This window comes from Arvicanthis niloticus, chromosome 16, assembly GCF_011762505.2.
Source record: "Arvicanthis niloticus isolate mArvNil1 chromosome 16, mArvNil1.pat.X, whole genome shotgun sequence".
NCBI classification, from domain to species: Eukaryota; Metazoa; Chordata; class Mammalia; order Rodentia; family Muridae; genus Arvicanthis; species Arvicanthis niloticus.
In genome coordinates, this window is record NC_047673.1 from 38030250 (window position 1) to 38052667 (window position 22418).

Consider the following 22418-nt stretch of genomic DNA (forward strand, 5'->3'; position numbering starts at 1 on the left):
CTAAAAACCAAAACCAGCCCGCAGGATACAAAAGACAATACTGCAAAGGAACCTGGGTCCTTAAAGAACTTTATGCTTTGTAGCTTCTAAGCCCATCAGAGCTGCTTCTTTAAATAAGGCCTGCTCCAGATGACCGACACACGAATAGAGGAGACGGAAGGATGAGTTCCAATAGTCGCAGTACCCCCTTGTAACAACGGGAGCAAGAGTCCCCTTTAAATGACTCAAGTTTGGGCTACAAAGAGTGTTTGCTGCTCTCAGAGGATGAGTTCAGCTCTGAGCACCCAAATTGGGCTGTTCACAGCCATCTGTGACTCTGGCTCTAGAGCGCAGATACCTCTGGCCTCCTTTGCTTGTTCTGACAGAGAAATTTACTCATAAACAGAAGGCAACCAGGCAGAAGCATCAGGAGAAACAGAAGGTTTACCCAAGCCCAAATGGGGAGCTTGCACCTCGAGTAGGGTGGGGCATTTCCCTGAGCAATCTGTAGGGTGGGTGTCCCTCGTCTCCACGGCTTGGAGGAGCTCTTGCCTAGGAGGGAAAGGGCTCACAATTTAACCACAGGAGTGAGTGACTGTCTGTCACCTCTCCATCCTACCCTCAGTGGTGGGTGTGAATGGTACTCACGGCTTGTGTGAGAGCTTGATTTTTCTTTGTAGGCATCGTTTAGCCGCACATATTCATCAAGGGCCAGCGCCAGCCTCTGCTCCTTCACGTGGTACAGCTCCTTCTGTGTCCTGAGTGCATCCTGGGCCACAGAGAGATAGTCTTTGAGCATCTTCTCCTGCTCGCCCCGCCACTGTTTCCTCGGATCTTCAATCTGTGTGGTTTCTGAAAAAACAGTAGGTGGGAATTTGTGTTGAGATTTCATTGTGTGTGGGATGATTCGTTGAGGGACTAGCTAGTTTGGATTCTTGTATCCTCTAAAGCCTCTGCTGGAAACTTCTAAGAAGTGATATGTCTAAAACTTAGATATGGCTGTTTCCTTTATTTACTCCAAAGCCATCCCTTGTCTCTTCAGCTACAGTCCCTGACAACAGTGGACTGCAACTATAAGCCCTTCATGCGGATGTCACCCATCAGATCATCCTTTTGGGAATTCTCTGGCTCCCCATTACCCCCCAAAACAAGAGCTAAACTCATCAGCCTCCAGGGCCATGGATACTCTGAGCCGAATGGACTTCTAAGGGCCACACTTCCACTGTCCTAACATAGGATGCTTGCCCTCTTCCCACTGCATGAGCACTGTGCCTGGCCTCGGCCACAGACCACCACTGACCTCAAATTTACAGAAATAAAGAGACAGAAAAAAAAAAAAAGGCAAAAGAATATTAATTCTGAATAGCAATTTCATTCAGTGATTACAATCTGTTGAATCTATTAATACTGAGACTTACATTGTTTTGTGGGTAGTTATTTTTCTTTTCTTTTTCTTTTTTTTTTTTTTTGGTTTTTCGAGACAGGGTTTCTCTGTGTAGCCCTGGCTGTCCTGGAACTCACTCTGTAGACCAGGCTGGCCTCGAACTCAGAAATCCACCTGCCCCTGCCTCCCAAGTGCTGGGATTAAAGGTGTGCGCCACCACTGCCTGGCAGTAGTTATTTTTCTATGAATTCATTTTTTATTATATTTTACCAAAAATATCAATAACTCTGTGGTGGAGTAGAAAACTGAATACCGAAGCCGCCTTGCTCTTGCTCTGAGGAGAAAGTCCATTAGTGACGTAAAATTCTCTAAACCAGTAATAACCCCGGCCAATGAAACATGGGCCCTGGGAGGGGTCACTATAGCCCTTTTATTTTATAATAAATGTATTTGCCAAATACGGGGGCCATGTGCTGGTGTGTGGCTGTGGGACAAACGCAGCTTACACGGCAGTGTGGCATTTGTGAATCCTCAAGGAGACTAGTACAGGTCGGCTAAGAGGCCTCCTCAAAATGCCCGCATTACAAGTCACAAAGGAATGGACACTTTTGGCTAGAGGGGAGGCGAAGAGGCTCCTCACCAGTGAAGTGCATGTTAAGCTATGAAGCAACAGCGTCACACATTGTAAGTGATCACAATTTATGGGGCTGGAGAGATGGCTTAATGGCTACGTGCTTTTACATAAAAGCTGGTTGCTTTTACAGGGGACCTGGATTCGATTCCCACCACACACACAGTGGCTCACAGTCATTTTTCAGCTACAGACTCCCTTCTGGCCTCTGTGGGCACTGCACTCACATGGCAGACACATGCAGGCAAAACAGTAATAAAAATGAATTTTTAAAAGCTCAAACTTTGCCGGGCAGTGGTGGCGCACGCCTTTAATCCCAGCACTTGGGAGGCAGAGGCAGGTGGATTTCTGAGTTCGAGGCCAGACTGGTCTACAGAGTGAGTTCCAGGACAGCCAGGGCTACACAGAGAAACCCTGTCTCAAAAAACAAACAAACAAACAAAAAAACAAAACAAAACAAAAAAAGCTCAAACTTTAAAAGTGCCAGTACCAAGGTCCAAGCGGGAATGTGAAGCAGCTGTGATCTCATTCATTGTGGCGAGAAATGTTCTACGCGGTAACTGTTTCATAAGCTGTTTAGCTTATTGTCACACAGCCCAGGATCCAGCAACTATTTACTCAGGAACTACGAGACTATGTTTTAATAGAAATATCTGAATAAAAGAATTTACTAACAGCTTTATTCACAGTAGACAAAGACTATATACAAAGATATAAACAATAAACATGACTCTCAGACCCTAAACAGTATGTATAAGCATTTATACAAAATCCTGACCAAAAGCAAATCAAGACCAAAGACAGAAACAGACCCACGGCTACCTGGGCAGCCATGCTACTCACTATAGTGGAGGACAAATGTCTTCTTTAGGGGACAGTAACATTCTATCTCTTGGTTATTACAGAGCTTATGTGATATATACCTGTTAAAACTCATGAGCTGTATATTGAAAACAGATGCAACTCACTGTATGCTACACCTTAACAAAGTTGACTGAGGGGCTAGGAGTTAGGAGTGGAGATCACTGGCAGTGCTTGTCTAACGAGTTCTCTCCCTCCCTTCCTCCTTCCCTGGAATGCAGAAGAAAAAAGTTACTTTTAATAAATAAGGTTTAAAGCTGATTACATATACTTTTAAAGACTCAGATGAAGGGCATTAAGGACACATGGGGCTAGAAAACTGGCTCGGTGATCGGAAACACTTGCTGCACTTTGCAAGAGGACCTGGGTTCAATTCTCAGCACCTACATGGTAGCTCACAGCTATCTGTAACTCCAATTCTGGGGAAACTTTTTTTTTTTTTTTTTTTTTTTTTTTTTTGATCTGGGCACCAGGCACGCACATGGTGCACATACACAGACATAATTGTACATGGTGCACACACATATATACACACATAGGCAAACACTCATACACATAAAATAAAATAAATTTTAAAACTTTAAGAGAGAACTGAGGAGGTGTTTATTGGCCCACAGGACTGTCTCTCCTGGGAATGTGTGACTTGGCCTCCAGATGTAAGGTATGGCATTAAACTGAAGCAGTTCAGACAGGGAAGGCCCTTAGAGCTAAAAGAGGCCCTGGTGATGCACAGAAAGGCCTCACTCAGTAGGACGTGTAACTACTGCCTTATGTAACTACTGCCTTGGACTTACAACTCTTGCTTCATAGTCACTGGCTAATAAAAGCTAAGCTTTCTCTAAAGCACAGATTTGAATACTTATTCTAAAAATAAAAGGATTTAAGTACACAAAAGATGCACATTTCAAGTAATTACTAGGGGTTACACATCCCACAGCCACTGTCCCAACAGGACATGTCCTGAAAGGGCAGACCCTCCCGACAGAATCTTCAAGGAGAAAACAACACAAGCAGCCATTTGGAGAATAAGGATGGGAGGCAGAGCTCACCCAGTGAGGGTCTAAAGTACTCCATTGTATACGTATATATTCATTGTAACACGGGTCTTTACTACTCTAACAGTACTTAATTCACATGACAGTCCTTAGGCTCAAAGCACAGAACCCATTGCATAACAAATAGGAATTTCTGGTCCTAAAGTCTGCTTGAGCTGCAGAAGAGTCCATACTTCTAGATTGGGCTGCACTGGGTTCCTTTTCTCTCTCTACCCCCACCCCTACCACCACAAGGAAGCCAGCTGCCATGGCATGATGTGCCCAGTGGGGAAGCTCACCCTGAAAGGCGAGAAGGCCTCTGGCCAGCAGCAGCAAGGAATACTGCCAAGAGCCACAGCCTGAATTTAGAGCAGAGTCTTCTCCAGCAGCGCCCAGGGGTGATTGCAGCCTGGTACCCTGGTTATAGGAGTGTGAAAACTGCAGCCAGGACAGCTAAGCTTTACCTGATTGGGGCCTATAGGAACTGGAAGATAACAAATACTAGTAACTTGTCATTGTGAGATATGTAACTATTAAACCAATATCAAATGAAGAGCTGCAAAGATGTGAATGTTTAAATTAGAAAAGTGAGCAGGCATCCTTGGGTTCAGAGAGTCATATTTGTCCCATAGTTGGGAACTGGTATACTTAAATAAATATTTCTCAGCAGCGGAAAGGCCATGAAATACAACAATACTGACACTCAAATTAATGAATTCAAACAACAGCACATGACAACAAGTTATTAGTATTTTGTACGCTAATAATGTGCTTTGGATGAGTCTGGAGAAACACTCGAGCAGACTGGCTTGAAACATTTATATTTCTGAAATACCGCACTATTCAAATATGAACCACAAAAGAGGACTCCCAAAGGCACCTTCGAAGATTTCATAAAGCGAGACGGGGCTTCATCTCCATCTGTTATATTTGCTGAACAGATTTGAAAAGAATATTTATTAAATGTAAACATGCAAGGAAAGTAAGTGTGCTTTATAAATGTGGCATTTATTTATTTTTTATTAAGACCTACTGGCCTTGGGAGATCACTATATCATAATGCACTGTAATTTGCATGTTGTCTGCTATATTAAAGAAGTAATGTACTACATGCTTTAAAACATCATGTACCTCAAGAGAATTCACATCCTATCAGTTTCATAGACGTGGGACTTTACAGATAGGAAACACAAAACCTTATCGTGGAAGACAACATTACACTTCAGAGAATACTGTTTCTGTCTACAACGCACTTCTATTCTTCCTGCTGTGTTCACAAGAATGAATGAAATAAATATGAACAAGTCTCATCTTTCATTTTACAAAGTATCTGCAAATTTTACCTGTTTCTCATTGTTCCACATACAATTATTAAGCACCTACTAGATGACTAAATAAAATAAGATGTTGGAGGAAATCAGCATGCACAGAGTAAACACAAAAAAAGAAATCTCACAAATCTTCATCGGAGAAGGATGGCTAATTATATAGCAATTTAGAGAGTGCAGGACCTAGCCCCTTGCACTTCTCCAGTCTTGATTCACACAGGCCAGACAGTATCCTTTCTTCTTTGACCAAGCTCCATGCTCTCTCTCCAGCTTGCTGAAGCCTTTGGCTCTAGATACGGTCTTCTGTCTCCGGTTCCCAAACTCTGACACAGGCTATCTTTCTCCTGTTAATGCAGTCAACCTTTGAGGTCAGCTAACACTTTCTGCAGACAGCACGGGCACACTTCAGAAGAGAGGGGCTCCTACCTGCTCCCTGATCTACCTGCCCCCTGCTTCTACCTGCTCCCTACTCTACCTGCCCCCTGCTTCTACCTGCCCCCTGCTCTACCTGCCTGCTGCTCTACCCACCTCCTGCTCTACCTGCCCCCTGCTTTTACCTGCCCCCTGCTTCTACCTGCCTGCTGCTCTACCCACCTCCTGCTCTACCTGCCCCCTTGCTCTACCTGGCCCCTGCTCTACCTGCCCCCTGCTTCTACCTGCCTGCTGCTCTACCCACCTCCTGCTCTATCTGCCCCCTGCTCTACCTGCCCCCTGCTTCTACCTGCCCCCTGCTTCTACCTGCCCCCTGCTCTACCTGGCCCCTGCTTCTACCTGCCCCCGGCTCTACCCACCCCCAGCCCTGCCCTATCGGTGCAATGCCAATTCTTCTCACATCAAGTGGGAAACTCACTCTGTAAGCAACAGTGTGTGACAGAAGAATCTACGCAAACGCATGCAAGGATCTTAACTACATTTTAGAAAATCACCTGACAGAAACGTGAGGCTCCACTGCCAGAAGGGTTAATATGACAGCATGGAAACCTTTTGGAATCAAAGATACAAACTAAATTAAAGGAAGCCATTTATAAAACACTGTAACCGCACTTGGATGTGGAACCCAATTTAAAACTCCAGGCGTGTGTATGTTTGCCTCCATAGGAAATGGACTGAAAAGATCGACAGCCAAGATCCAGAGAGTTAGTGAAGTCCAGGTCTTGTGAACCAGTGATTTTCTCTCATCCCCATTTCCTTTGTCACGGTGCAGCTGCTTTTATAAACATGAGGTAAGCTTCAAGGCTGAATTGAAGAAAGCAAAGGTGCAAATGAGAAAAGCATCATGAAGAAACAATGAGGTGATTCTCAATTATTTTCCAATTAGTATCCGTAAGGACCAAAATGTGTGTGAGATAATATAGAGAGGTAAGTGATCGTTTTTAAGGTTTTGAAGACTAATTAAAGTTTCTTAAGGGCAAAGTTTGATTACAATAAAGATAATCCGGTGCAAACATAGACAAGACAGGCGTTTGATAGTAATTATAAAGAAAAACATTATGACAGATAAAGAGGCACACACTGAGAGGCAGGGAGAGGTTACAACTTTGGAAATGACAAAGTTTGGGAACATTCAGATGGAATATAAGTCTAACAATAAAGAGAGAAATTTTTTAAAAAATTGAACAGAAATCTGGAAGTTCAGAAAGAGGAAGACCTATGTTAAATCTACATCTAGGTGGAAGAAAAACGGTAAGTCCCCAAATTTGACAAGTATATGGAGTATGTAAATGATCACACTTTCAACTTAGCATCTCCCACCACGCTGCCCACCAGCCACCAGGTCTATCTGCTATGCATGGACATTAGCCGTGAATAAGTGGGTGAGGAGACCTTCAAGTGCCGACCATCCTAGGTCTCAGTGTATTCAAGACCTGGGCTTGTGGTGGCTTGAATGATATGTCCCTCATGAGCTTCAGGCACTTAAACACTTGGTCCCCAGTTGTTATCAATGCTTAGAGGCTCAGGAATTGTGGCCTTGCTGGAAGAAGTGTGTCACTGAGGGCAGGCTCTAAGGTTTCAAAGCCACACACCATCCCCAGTTAGCTGTGTTTTCTGTTTGCAGCTTGAGGTATAATTCCTCAGTGCTCAGCTTCTGCTCCAGCCCGTGTGCCTGCTCTCTGGTCTGCCATTATGAACTCTATGCCTTTAGAACTATACGCCCCGAATAAGGTCTTTGTTGTGTTTTATCACAGCAACAGAAAGTAACAAATACAGGGGTGCATTGGCAGCAGCTGAAGCTGACAGTGTCCCTGCCTAGAGAGCTGGGAACCAATCATTCCAGGCTTCAGACGCCAGAGACTACAGGCTCTCTGTACTAAGTATGAGACTCAGTGCTCTGGGCCTGAACTACCAATATTCCTGCATTTAGATGCTGTCTTGGTGATCAGCAGCAGTGACCAGTAGCAGGTTACCCCTGCTGAATGGGCCCACACTGGACATTAGCCATGAATGAGTGAGACGACCTGGGTCCCAGAGTATTCAAGACCTGGGCTTGTGGTGGTCTGAATGATTCAGCTCCCACAGTGGCTAGCATTCCATGCTATGGTACTGACATCCTTAATCCTTTGTCTATACAGTGACTGACTGAGCAGAGTCTACACAGAGTGTGTGTCTTCAGTGACAGCTTTTGTTAGTTCTTCCAGTTATTTCCCAGCCGGCTGCCGTCTTGCCACTGTCGCTGCTGCTCTCAAGGCCATCCCTGCCTTTGCAGCTTCCACTCCCAGCCTTCACGCTGCCAGACCAGTCAGTCACTTTACTAATGAGCCACAGACAAAAAGATGACTCGGGTTATGAAGGTGATCGCACACTCTCTGGTTGGATCGAGGGCTTCCAGTACAGGTAGCATGCCTGGTACTGTAAATCCAAGAACCCAAGACCAGGAAGCTCATGGGCCCCAACATAAACCATTGCTACCACTGCGCTGCTGAATGATTGCTCTCCATAAAGTCCTATCTCTATCCTCATAGATGAGTGTAACTCTCAGACCTCACAGGAGAGCCCCACCACACAGTGCACAGTGGACAACGCACGGCTCATCACAAGCATCAAGCACAGGCGTCTGTGTCCGCCATAAACGAGCACTGGGGAAGAGGAAACAAAACTGTAAGAGCCAGAGGGGAGGGAGACCCCGGCAAGACTGTCTTCTGGGCATGACAGGACAGCAGCATTTATGAGCTCACAGCAACTGTGGTGTCTGAACAAGACCTGCAAGAGACCAAGGCAGACAACATTCCAGCACGGACGGATGGACGAGGGGCTCCCATCCCCAACCAAACAGCTATTGACAAGTAGATGCCTATGGGGGAGGGAGAGTCAGTTTTCTTTAAGGGTGTGGCCACTGGTGGGCTCCCTCAGATGCTCCCACACCCTTGAATATTTAGTCAGCATAGAATGGCATGAGATTGAGGCGAGGTCTGGGAGGAGTTAGGAGAAGAAGAGGAGGGATAAATATGACTGAGATACATCACATGCCTGTACACACTTCTCAAACAACTAATAAAAATACAGTAGTTTTTAAAAAGTCCATTTAAGGCAATTCTTCTAAGGAGCCTAATACTGCAACACCCCAAGGTGGCACAGGAGGGTGCTTTGCCTTAGTTAGGGTTTCTATTCCTGTCACAAAACACCAACACCAAAGGCACCTTCAGAAAGAAAGGGTTATTTATTTCTTCTTAGAACTCTCAGGCCACACTTCAGCACTGAAGGAAGTCGGGAGAGAACTCAAGACATGAACCTGGAGGCAGGAGCTGAAGTGGACAGAAGCTATGGACGAATGATGCTTACTGACTTGCTCTTCATGGTTCACCTGCCCAGAAGTGGCACCACCCACAGTGAGTCAGGCCCTCCCTCACCAATCATTAACAGACAATGCCCCACAGACGTCCCTACAGGTAACCTGATAGAGACCATTTCTTAACTGAGATTCCACTTCCCAGATAACCCTGACTGTGTCAAGTTCACAAAAGACCAAGCAGGAATTAGGCTTCTGGAGCCAACACTGTGCTTCAGCAGCAAGCGGCTGTGGTTAGAGGACCGCCTCCTCAAGTCAGTCCCGAAGGTCAACTTATCCGGTGCCCACAGACCACTTGGCCAGCACCACGTGGCTGGTAGTGCTCCACTAAATCAGGGAAGGGTCTGACTATGTCAGTCAGAGAGTCGAATTGTTTCAGGTGCCCAACAGCTTAGAGGAAACTTAGCCACTAAAAGGGGTGCCATCAATAAAGGTCTACCATTAGCACAGCAGTGCTTTAATGAATTTAACAGGGCTCTAACGGTGCTTACTTACCACTGCCTCGGTGTCATAGCAGAGGCAGATCCTAATACATCTGTCTCATTTATATTAGGTTCTACTTGATTATGCTAAGTACCTAAAAATCGATACTTTCTCTTCCTTCTAAATAACAGTTTGTCTATCTGGGAGATTAAAGGATGCAGACAGTGAAGCAACAGAAAGGTTTGAGATTAATGTTCTCCTCTGAGAGACAGCATTATATAAAAGATCATACATATACCAGAACTTTTCTTCAAATCCCAGCAAAATACGTGCTGCCTAGAACCTGTTTCAAGGTAACGTGGAGGAAGCACATACTACCCATCATTCCTAGAGATTACAACTAACCCAGAAAGCCTATCAAAGGAAGACTGAACAGCAAGAGGAAGGACTAGGGAAAAAAAAAAAAAAACACGAAAGTAACTCCTGCCTGTAATATTTCTTGTTGGTTCCTGGATCTCACAAGATTACAAATGGATTTGAGAGGAAAGACTCCAAAACAAAAATCCACTTCTTGTCTAAAGAGTGTGGGCAGGGGGCTGATGTTGCCAGACAATGTTTGAGTCTCCTGGGGCCCGCCCTAAAAAAAAAGCAGAAACCTCAGGCCAGCAACCCATCTGCTATAGTCTGGTTTCTCTTGCTGTGATCAAACACTGAGTAGAGCAATGGTTCTCACCCTTCCTAATGCTGTGACCCTTTAACACAGATCTCGTCGTGAAGACCCTCACATGGACAGCTGGTCTGTTGCTAAATACTGGTTCCTCAGGGATGAGAGAATCCTCGTGTATATCAAGTGATGCTATATGACCTTGCTCCTTAATTTAAAACTATTGGTTGAACAAACATGCTGACAGCCTGTAGCTGGGCAGAAGAGAGGCAAGCAGAGTTTCGGTTCCAAGGCTTGGGGTCTGAGGCAGAGAACACAAGGAAGAGAGAGAAGGTAGAGAGAAGACAAGATGCCATGGAGTAAACGACCATGCAAATCAGCCATGAGTGCCAGCCACCCTGAGTAGGAACGGCCCAGATGAAACATGGCAAGTTGTATCATGGGGTTATTGGCAGGACTGTAGAAATACCAGAATAGAGGGTCTGCCCAGCTCCAGTGCCGATTAAAGCTTGTCAAAAATATAAAAGTTTTGTGTCTTTTATCTGAGAACCGAATGATCAAAGGAAAGGTAGAAAAAAAAACCCTCGATTGAGCTTAAATATTTATTACAACATCCCCAACATAAAATTATTTTTGTTGCTGCTTCATAACTGTAATTTTGCTACAGTTATGAATCATAATATAAATATCTCTGTTTTTCTGGTGGTCTTAGGCAACCCCTGTGAAAGGGTCATCAACCCCCAGAGGGGTAGAGACACACAGGTTGAGAACCACTGAATTAAAGCAACTTGAGGAAGGAAAGGATTTATTTGACTTAAGGCCACACTTCATCAGAACAGAAACAGAGACCATGGAGGAACCCTGCCCGCTGGCTTGCTCCTAAGCTCCTGTTCCAGACCTTTCTCATACAGTTCAGGGACACCTTCCCAGGGATGGATTGGGCCACGGTTGGTTGGGCCCTACCATTAGTTAGCAATAAAGAGAATTTCCCCCACAGACATGCCCCTGGGCCTCTCTGATGGAGGCAGTTTGCTCAGTTAAGGTTCCCTCTTCCTAGAGTGTCAAGCTAACCACTAAAGCTAACCATGACACCACCTCAGCATCATTCCCACACTGCCCTGATATACACCCACACATGTAAAGTGTCAGATAGTGTAGCAAGGCTGGAGCTGCAGTTTCCAAGAAAGAAATATGGGAAAGAGGACACACTTCAGAAAGGGACATTTCAGATCTGGCCATGAATTCACTACTAAACTCACTGAATAAACACCACAAGGAACTCGAGAACTGACAGGATAGACAGCTACCAGATTCAGGCCACTTGTGGGTGACACATGTGCAAGGCAGACCCAGACAGTCTGTGAGGCTTTGGAACCCAAAATGACCCTAGAATAAAAGCTCATAGAAGACAGGACAGAGCCTGCCAATCAAGCACAGATTCATCACCCACTGAAACATTCACTCTCTAAAAGGTAAGTGCACACAGTCTCAGAATACTCAAGTGTCCATGATCCTAATTAAAATTACTTAACATACAGAGTTAAGAAGCCTAGCGAGGTGGCTCCGCAGTTTACAGCACTTGTTGTTTCTCCAAAGGACTCAGGTCCAGTTTCTAGCACCCACTTGGTTGCTCACAGCCACTTTTGACTCTAACTCCAGGTCTGCTCCTGTCCTCTTCTGGCTTCTGCCGGCAGTACAGGTGGGAGTATACACACAAACTCAGGCACAGCACATACACATAGTAAGTACATAAACCTTTTTAGAAAAAGAAAAGAGAGACTGCCTACTCTTCCAGGTCAACAACTATTAATAAAGGCCAATGCTGAGATAAGACAGATACTGGAAAAAAAAGGACGCTGTCACAGCCACAGTCCACAAGGAAGAAGTGAAGCTACAAAAGGAATAGAAAGACAAAAGTATAGAGATAGAATAATTCTTCCCCTACAGACCCTCAATATAAGAACTTAAATCACAGAAGAACTACCTGAACAGCAAGACCAAGTCTTCACCCACACAGAACAGCATCCACAGCTGGAGAGACAGCTGGATCCACACAGAACAGCATCCACAGCTGGAGAGACTACAGCTGGACCCACACAGAACAGCATCCACAGCTGGAGAGATGTCTGGACCCACACAGAACAGCATCCACAGCTGGAGAGATGTCTGGACCCACACAGAACAGCATCCACAGCTGGAGAGATGTCTGGATCCACACAGAACAGCATCCACAGCTGGAGAGATTTCTGGATCCACACAGAACAGCATCCACAGCTGGAGAAACAGCTGGATCCACAAAGAACAGCATCCACAGCTGGAGAGATGTCTGGATCCACACAGAACAGCATCCACAGCTGGAGAGATTTCTGGATCCACACAGAACAGCATCCACAGCTGGAGAAACAGCTGGATTCACACAGAACAGCATCCACAGCTGGAGAGACAGCTGGATTCACACAGAACAGCATCCACAGTTGGAGAGACAGCTGGTGTCTTAAGAGGACACAGGTCCATCCCAGCACTAACTCTGGACAGCTCACAACCTCCTTCTGGCTTCCACAGCTACCTGCTCATATTTTTCTTTTAAATCTAATTTTTTTTAAAATAAAATTCAACATTTATATCCTTTTGTCAACAAGATGTCTGTCAAAGTAAAAACAAATGAGACATGTAAAACACACACAAAAAAAACTTTTTACTCAAGATCATAAAGAAAAAAATATTAGTAAAAGACTCTCAAGATAGTTGTATATTGGGATTAGCAGGGACTGTAAGTTAATGTGGCGCACATGTGAAGGCATCTCCAGGACCTGTCATAATTACTGGCCATAGTCCTAGAAAAATATCGGAAGACCACAAAATGAAAAAAATAAATAACAATCACAGAAGAAAAAATAAGTTCTCAAATTAAATTTCATGGGATGAAAATAGTCTCAATAATTGCAAAACAATATTTTGAAACATGCATAGAGCTTTTACTAAGGTTGACCATATTTCAGGGCTGGAAGCGAGAAACAGAGAAACAGATACATACATACATAGACATACATACATACATACATACATACATAGACGCAGACAGATACACAGGACACAGAATGAATTACCACCAGAGAGGAAAACAGAAGATCAGTATTCCTTAAAAACAAAGATACAAATTTTGGCTCAGTATAAGTAAAGTACATCTAGTTAGAGAGAAGACTGAAGGAGCTGAAAGGGTTTGTGGCCCCATGAGGAGAGCAACAATACCAACCAACCAGATCTCCCAGGGTCTAAACCACCAGCCTGGGAGCACATAGGGAGGGACCCATGGCTCCAGCTGTATATGTAGGGGAGGATGGCCTTGTCGGGCATAGGTGGAAGAGGAGATCCTTGGTCCCATGAAGGCTGAACACTGAGTTGGGGGGGGGGGGGAATTTGAGGGTGGGGAGGTAGGAGTGGGGGCACAGGTGGAAGCACATCCTCATAAAAGCAGGAGATAGGGGGTTCATCAGGTGGTGGGGAGAATGGGGTAAGGGGATAAAATCTGATATGTAAATATAATATCCAATAAAAAAATTAACAAAAGGGATAGGACAACCCTCCATATCCATGGGTTCTATATCCACCGACCCAATCAACTATAGATGAAGTATTGTATAACAGACATCTTTAATAAACACATACAGCCTTTTTATCTTGTCATGATTGACTAAAGAAGATAGCAGAATAACCACTGACATTGCATTAGTATTATAAGTAGTCCAGAGATGATTTTAAGCATGCAGGAAGTTGTCTAGGTTATATTCCAATACTAGCCCACTTTATAAAAGGGGTTAAGGCCAGGTGTAGTAGTACATACCTTTAACCCCAGTATTGGGGAGGCAGAGGCAAGCAAATTTCTGAGTTTGAGCCTACCCAGATCTACATAATAAGTTCCAGGCCAGCCAGGGATACACAGTGAATCTCTGTCTCTCTGTCTCTCTCTGTCTCTGTCTGAGTCCCCACCCACCCACCATCCCCTCCCAGCATACGTGTGTGCATGGGAGTTGGGCTTCTATAGGATCCTATAGCCAAATACCAGCGGACACTGAAAACATTTGTATATTTTTATCAATTACTGTCAATTTAACTTAATGCTAAAAATAAGCATAATACATACATTCCATTAATAAAATAAAAAAACAAGTCACTTCGAGAAAAACTGAATAATCCGATTACTAATTTTGCACTCATTCATAATGAGAACACCACATATAAAGTCCCAGGGACTGTGACTGAAGAATAGATCTGCCTCATAAAGGAAGGGGAAGAAATCAGGAGGAAGAAAAGTGCAGACTGGTAGAGAAAAGATCAAGTTTCCCTATTGGAAGGATGAGGAGTTTCCACACAAAATCATGGAGTGATGAGGGAGTTGTAAAGTAAAGGTTTCAAATGTATTCTCGACCACAGCACTCAGACATAGAGCGGTGGGATAAACAGCAAAGGAGAACCGCCCTCTTCAAGCAAAGGCTGGCTGAAAGCTGAGCAGATTCAGCAGCTGAACAGAGACACCCTACCACTGGAAGACTCAACCAATACAAAAAACTCAGGATTTTAAAATATAAATTGCTAACTAAGATTCTTACATCTGTAATCCACACAGAAATATTTAAAAAAATCTGTAAGTTTTGAAAAATAATTTTAATAACGAGCCAAATTAAAGAACATACATCAACCCATTTCAAAACATGAAGGCCTTATAATTATGAGTATATGCTATCAGTATAAAGACAGAAAGACAGATACATGCAACCAGACAAACACACAAAAGAGAAATGGTCTGGGATGAACAGACGTCAATTTTACTTCACACAGACTCAGACAATAACTTGGTGTGGAGCAGTAATCTAACTGTACGAGCTTCTCGGAATCTCTACAAGAAAGAGATTCTCTTTACACCTTCTCAAAGGAAAACGTGACTTCTTAGGACTCAAAAGGTAGGAGGCAATTTTAAAATCCAAAATCCAAAATCTTCAGCTCTTCAAATCTGCTGCAAGGAAACTGAAAAGAGAAGCCACAGAAAGAAGAAAAAGGTTCCAAAGCGTCTAACACATTAGAAAGCACAAGAGTTCCCTAGCAACACATTAACTGGACAAGTCACTAAACACTTGGGCAAAATATATGGACAAATTCTTCACATACACAGACATGTGTGCACACAGATTCACACAGCCATGGTGAGGAATGCACTTGGAGATGTTTGACATCATTAGCCAGCAGGAAGCCGCAAAGGATAACTACACAAGGGCTTACTTCGCATATGCCTGCACTAACTAGAGTTTAGGATGAGAACGCAAGGGCAGACAGCAGCTGGAAGTCTCCGAGACAGAGGACGGCACTGAAAGGCATTTTGCAGGACCATTTAGATACTTCAGCTAAAAGGCACCCTGTGTTCACTATGGCTCACATGTCTTGGGTCTTTACACTATTCATGGTGGTGTCTGTCTACAAGAAGCAGCTCACACTAAGTTCATTCACAACAAGCAAGTGCAAACATCCATCCGCACACATAACCACACAGCCAATAGTACTTGGAAGCAGGAAGACCACACAGCACCTATTCTCACTATGTGAATGGCCTAAAATGTCATTCCTGGGCATCATTAGAAAAAAGGACAAAATTAATCTCTAGTGGCAAAGATTCCCATGGTGTTGGAGAAAGGCTGATTGACTGTCAGTGGCAAAGACAAAATTCCCCTGTGACTAAAAATGTCTTTGTCTTGGTTGAGGTGACAGGATACTTAAAATGTACATACATTGTATATGTAAATTATGTACAGACGAGTTGACTACATTGTACTAATGTGATTGTATTCAGAAAATAAAAACTTCTACATGAATTCAATGAAAATAACAACAAACAAAAACCTCTATTCTGAAAACCCCAAGAAAGTAAAACCTTTTGGCAAGTTATATCATGTTCCTGGTGTCATCACAGTAAGCACTCTTCCCTGTTTGCCTAGAGATAGTTACCAAATGTCCAACAGGCTCTTTTGGAAGAAACTAACAAATTGATTGTAAAGTAAATATAACTATGTGCATGATCTAAAGTCACCACTAGACACTGGAAAGTAATCAAGAGTGGGAGGTCTTTCACTGTGACTCACGAATCGCTCACAGTTATGGTTGGGGTGCGGGGGGGGGGGGGGGGGGAGAAGCATCCTAGCCAGAGCACAGGGAACACAGCTAAACGGAACAAAGCAGAGTCATACTGATGTCAACCTGGCTCTAAACTACTTCAGTGTGGAAAATAAAAATGTTGATAGCTCCGGAACAACCTCACACACATGTAAGAAAGATCACACAGCAATCAGGGGAGACCTTTACCACCGGTAGCGATTTCTCAGCCAGGACACAAAACCACCAACCATGAAGGAAAGAAAAGGGTGATGTGGTGAACTTCATCAAAACAAAAATTCAAATCAAGACTTTTTGTTATTTTTATTAAATTACGTATATGGCATGTCTTTGCATGTGAGCACGGGTCACATGGTGTCTGCAGAAGGTAGAAGAGTCCCATCCTCCTGGAGTTGGAGTTACAGACCACTGTGAGCTGCATATAGAAGTGCTGAGGACAGAAGCCTACGCTCAGAAGCTAAGGCAGAAGGAGGACCAGGAACCCAAGGCCACTCTGGAAACAGTTAGACTGCCTTCAAAAACCTCAAATATACAGATTAATTTTTAACACTTAAAAGGGAAATAAAAATTCCATTTCTCAAGATAAGTACATTCAAGACTTAAAAAACAAGTACTCCTAAGCATGTATTTGATAAAGAACTCATGAACAGAACACACACACCACACACACACACACAACACATGACAATTCCTAAAACTCCAAACAACCCAGCTAAGAACTAAGACATTTCCTCAAAGAAGATATTCAAAAGTGGCTAATAAACATAGAAAGGATGTTTAACATCTCTAATTTCCAGGGAAATTATAATAATTTCCAGGAAAGTCTCTCGGGCCCCCTTAGGAGAGTCGCGCTGGGTAAGCCAGGAGCGAATGCCTGGTTGGGAGGACTTTGGTGCACTGCTGGCACTGGGTGTGATAAGCAGATGAAATTCCTCAATTAGAACCAGAGCTGTGATTCAGGCATTCTACTTCTGGCTGTTTATCCAAAACAACCGAAAACAGGATCCCAAAGAAAATTCTCACACCCATGTTCCTTGCAACATCATTCCCAATAACTAAAGCTGGAAGCAGCTTCAACGTCCATCCCCTGATGCACGAGCAACAGAAACACAGTGTAAACCTACCCTAGACCGTCACCAAGATTACAACATTAAGGGCATCCTGCCCTGGGCTACAGATGACACAGGGGAAGTTTAATCACAAATTTTTACTTCAAAAAAGTAGATGAGGTATCTGACGGAGTGAAACTCTTACTTAATCGGGCAAGAATGGTGGCTGCCGAGAGCAACGAATGGGGGCACAAACACAACTGGGCCATAGTTTAGCCTTCGAGAGGTCCATTGCACTCAAAGCAATGTGCAGAGCTAGCACTAAGGCACTGTACACTTCGAATGTGGTCATGAGCTGGGCTGTAGCTCAGTGGCAGCACTCTGCCTGGCTGCACAAGGCATGGATTCCGCGTACAGCATTCACAGCGTTCATCGCACGTGCGCTTGCCACCACAGGTGAAGATAGTGAGAACCTTCTATAGCAATGCTCACGGGAGCCTGTTCATAACAGTGCCCCAGGAACGATTCCAATGTCAGAATAGCTGTGTAAATGGAATTCTAATAAGCAATAAAAGGAATATAGTATATTGACATCATAGATGAATATAAAGGAGGCCACTGTTGTGTTCATGAAATGTCTTAGTTTGTTGTTTATTTTGAAATAGTTTTTCTCATTAACATTGACTTTTGGAAAACTGTTCAGATGTTTTGAATATGAGTTCCCTATTGAGTATACTTATAAAGTGTAGAATACACTTTATTTTGTTCAATTCATTAGGATAGCTTACTTTTAAATATTTCTTTTATTTGACTTGATGTGTATGTACCTGAGAGTGTGCATGTGTACCACAAGCACACAGGAGGCCAGAGGAGGATGCTGGATTTCCTGGAACTGGAGTTGCAAGTGGTTGTGAGCTCCTCCATGCCTGCTAGGACAGAACCCAGTTCCCTAAAGACCAGTAAGTACTCTTACCTGTTGAGCCTTCCTTCCAGCCCTAATTATTAGTACACATTTGTGGTTGGTTGGTTTTGTGTATGTTGTTGTTGTTTAATTTTTTATTGATTCTTTGTGAATTTCACACCATGCACCCCAATCTCACTCATCTCCCAGTCCCACCATATCCCCACTCTGCCCTTGTAACATCTCCCCAAAAGAAAACAAAAAAATAAAAACAACAAAACAAAACATCTCGCCATGGAAGCTGTGTGTGTCGCAGTGTGTCACACAGTATACCCATTTATTCAAACAGCTTCACTTGCCAATGTTCATTGCAATGAGTCACTGGTCTGGTTCAAGGTCCTCTGGCTTCTGCTACGCCATCAATACTGGATTCTCACTGGGACTCCTCTCGGATATCCCGTGGTTGCCATGGTAGCTGAGTTATTTAGCCGGTCAGCTCTCACGCTCCTGTGCCACCAGGGCCAGCTCTCCAGCACTGCCCGGGTGAGGGTGGGGTGGAGCTCTCTCTCCAGCACTGCCTTCCTGCTTTCACACCCTTGGGGCTAGCTCTACCCAGGTGACGCTCAGGGCCACTCTTCCAAGTGCAGCAGTCACTGAGGAGGGATAGGGCCAGCTCTCCTGCCCCACAGGTGCCGAGGGGTGTATGTGTGGGGGCATCTTTCCCATGCTTATACCCTCTGGGCCAGCTCATCCATGCCCCACCCCCAAGGCCAGCTCTACTATGCTACCTGGGCAAGGTATTCGGGCTGCTCTCCATGCCATAGCCTGTAAGGGAAGGGCCACCTCTGTGTAGCTCTGGGACAGCAACATGGCCCCAGGTGGCAGGGACATCAGCATGGCCTTTGGTGGTAACAGGTGCCTTGGACATCGACGGGGAACCCTACTGCTGTAGGGCCACACAGCCCTCGGTGTCAGCACAGCCTGGACATCACCATGGCCTTAGGTGGCAGCAGGCCTCTCACATCAGGTTGTCCTTCATCTCCCTCTGGTCTCCAGTTCTGACTCTCTCCACAGTGAACAAACTGTCCTGCCACTTTCTCTCCCATCTCTCCACCACATGCTTGTCCATTGTGGTCACACTGGCTTGTGGCAGGGGGTGGGTCTCTGTTTGTTTTTTAAAACATTTCAAGTAAAAGAATCTGCTTCCAGTGAGGCAAGGTAGCACAAGGAAGAGAAGGAAAACAAAACAAACATCACACCCAACAACATCCTGTTACAGTGACTTCTAGAATAGACAAAGTTAAGCTATGGTGATAAATCTGAACACTGTAGCAGTGAAGAAGGGCTGACTGGATGATAGAAATACTCTGTCTTGTTTGTGGCAAGAGTTACAAAGGATCACATGTTGGTCAAAGTTCATTGAAAACATTTGCAATATCTGTTCAGTTGTGTGTATATTAACAACACTTCAATTACTAAAAGGATAAAGTTAGGGTAGGACTGAGCTATCAAAGGCTTTTCTTCTGGAGCTGAAGAGACGGTTCTGGGATTAGTGCTAACTTACTACGTTTCCAGAGGACCTGGGTTTGATGCCCAGAACCCACACGGTGGCTTAAACCTCCAGTAACTCCAGTTCCTGCACCATCTTCTTGACTTCCCGGGTTCCTGCACATCCATGGTGCGCACATAAACTCATGCAGGTTCACACATATACATACAAATTAATTAATCTTGTAAGAGTCACTTCCTTCTGGTTATAGTAATAGTATCAAAAGTTTACAAACATCGAATACTTTCTAGGTAGCCGCAAACATCCTGTCCTTACTGCCTATGTCCCCCACACACCCACTAAGAAGGCAAAATGCAAATGTGAGACATGGCCCAGAGATGCTTCACTGACAAGGTCATACCCTTTACTGCTAATATATAAGAGTGTTTTGCAGCAATATTATTTAGCAACCAAACATTTCTTGTCTCATTTTTTATCTAAATAAAGAGGAAATAATGCTGAAACTATACAGTGTCAAAACATAACATATGCGTGGGCCAGCTGTTATAAAGAACTAACACCATTTGCTCCTGATAAACTGCTCTGCAGGAATGTCTTGGAGATTAATGAGAGAGCAGGCAGCTCCTTCTCAGATAGGAAACTACTTACTTCGGGTAACTCAGTTGCCTCAGGGAATAGTATATTCACTGGGCTACTGGGCTACAATTATATAATAAAGCAAAGTGGTGGGCTTAAAAATTAATGTTCTGATAATCAAGGTTTTGTAGATTAGAACGTTTCTCTCTGAAGTATAACATGTGCCTGAAATGCACTTTAATCCTTTATTGAGAAAGGAGTCAGCTTTATTCTGTGACTTACACAACACAGCTCTTCCTTCATGAGTTCAGACGAGGCACCCAAGGATAAATACGTGAGATGCAGTCACTGCCTCCAAGATGCTAACCATCTGGGGAAGGTTCGTGACATGCAAACAAGTACAAGATGACAATGCTTTTAAATTCCCTCTGTACCAAGTATTATGGAAATGTGGGGAGCAGGCACCTGATCCACTGGAAGGGAACAGTGGAAAGTGCAGCAGGAAGCGTCCTGGGAGCAGAGGCATCTGAACAGACCAGTCACAAGGGAAGGCCTTGGGGCTAGAGTTAGGCCAATACACAGAGAACAGAAGCCAACCAAGGAGGCACATGTCTACTGCACAACCTTTCATGAAGTATTAGCACAGACCAGGGGATGAAAACAGAGAGGCAAATGGGCAGAACGGAAAGCAAATATTACATCCAGGATTCTGAAAGGCTCAAGGGACAAGTGTAGCAGTCAACAGTCTAACAGAAGAAACTGAAGTTACCACCCGTGAGGATCTGCAAAATGAAAAGAGAAAAAAAAATCTTCCAGAAATCCTACAAGAAGGCACTGGTAAAGAAGGGAGGCAAGAGAAATGCTAGAAGGAAAAAAGCAGGTGCTGAAAAGGATGCCAGGAGAAAGATCCCACACCGTCTGGGAGCCAGGAGGAAGGAAGGACCCTGGCGACAAGTCAAAGAGTCAAGATTACAGTGGGGCCAGAGCTGTCACCATCTTGTGGTGTCTCAAGTGACCCCAGCAAGTGTAGACACTGAGAAAACGAGAAACAGTGGGGAAGAAACTGGAAATTCATGAAGGCCATGGTTGTAAGGGACTGCATCTGTGAGAAATGCATGCATGTCAAATCTCTTTACATCCTAAGACACAACAGTAGCATCTACAAGATTTGTACTCAAGAAACACAAAACAAAACAAGTCACACACACAGAAACCTCAATGTCTAAGTAAGGGATGATTGGTGCTGCTGGGCCTCATTCACGGTTATCCTGGGGACCATGTGGGCAGGCAGAGGTTGGACACACCCAGAAGGAGTGTTGAGGGGCAGAGAGAAATACTTATTTCTTCTTTTGTGATTTTGGTTTAGAGTCATTGTGAGAGTTTTCAGTGCTTATATATTAAGATTGAAAAACATAAAATAAACACTAAAGTTTTGGGTGTGGTAGCCAATACTTTTAATCCTAGCACTCAGGACAGAGAGGTAGGCTTATGTCTGTGACTTTTGAGGCCAGCATGGTCTAACTAGCAAGTCCTAGGCTAGCTAGAGCTACATACGACTGTCTCAGCCCTGGACAAGTATTTGGCTTTTGGTTTCCCAGATATTACTTTGATGGAAAGAAAGCTAATTTTATCCATCTAAAATAAGTACTACAAAGTGAAATAACTATTTCAGATATTGTAGTGAATTGTGTATTTGCAATTATATAAAGATGAAACATATTGTTTAAAATCAGTATATCCTTTGATGGTTAGCCAGTAATAAACCATAATTGTATATTAAATGGACAGACAGGTGATACATGTTATTAGTAGTATATAATACTACTCTAGCAAGAAAATCATATTTTAAAAATACAAAGTTGGCTGCAGAGACAACTCAGTGATTTTGAGCACTGACTGCTGCTCCAAAGGACCCAGGTTTGAGTTCTAGCGCCCACAGGGCAGCTCACAACCATCTTCAACTCCAGTTCCTGAGGGTTCAACTCCCTTTTCTGGCACCAGGCACTCAAATGGAACACAGAGATAGATAGATAGATAGATAGATAGATAGATAGATAGATAGATAGATAGATAGATAGATAGATATAGAGATTGCAGACCAAATAACTCATACACATAAAAATTTACTTAAAAAT

At 43.9% G+C, this 22418-nt stretch overlaps 1 protein-coding gene across 1 annotated transcript in view; it reads right to left on the reverse strand.

Moving 5' to 3' along the window:
* The window catches only part of Wwc2 (WW and C2 domain containing 2), a 166079-nt gene that overhangs the window by 73026 nt on the left and 70635 nt on the right, over positions 1 to 22418 (reverse strand). Inside the window, exon 3 of the mRNA XM_034520119.2 lies at positions 628 to 831. Coding sequence (XP_034376010.1) covers positions 628 to 831 — 204 coding nt within the window. The remainder of the gene's footprint in view (positions 1 to 627; positions 832 to 22418) is intronic.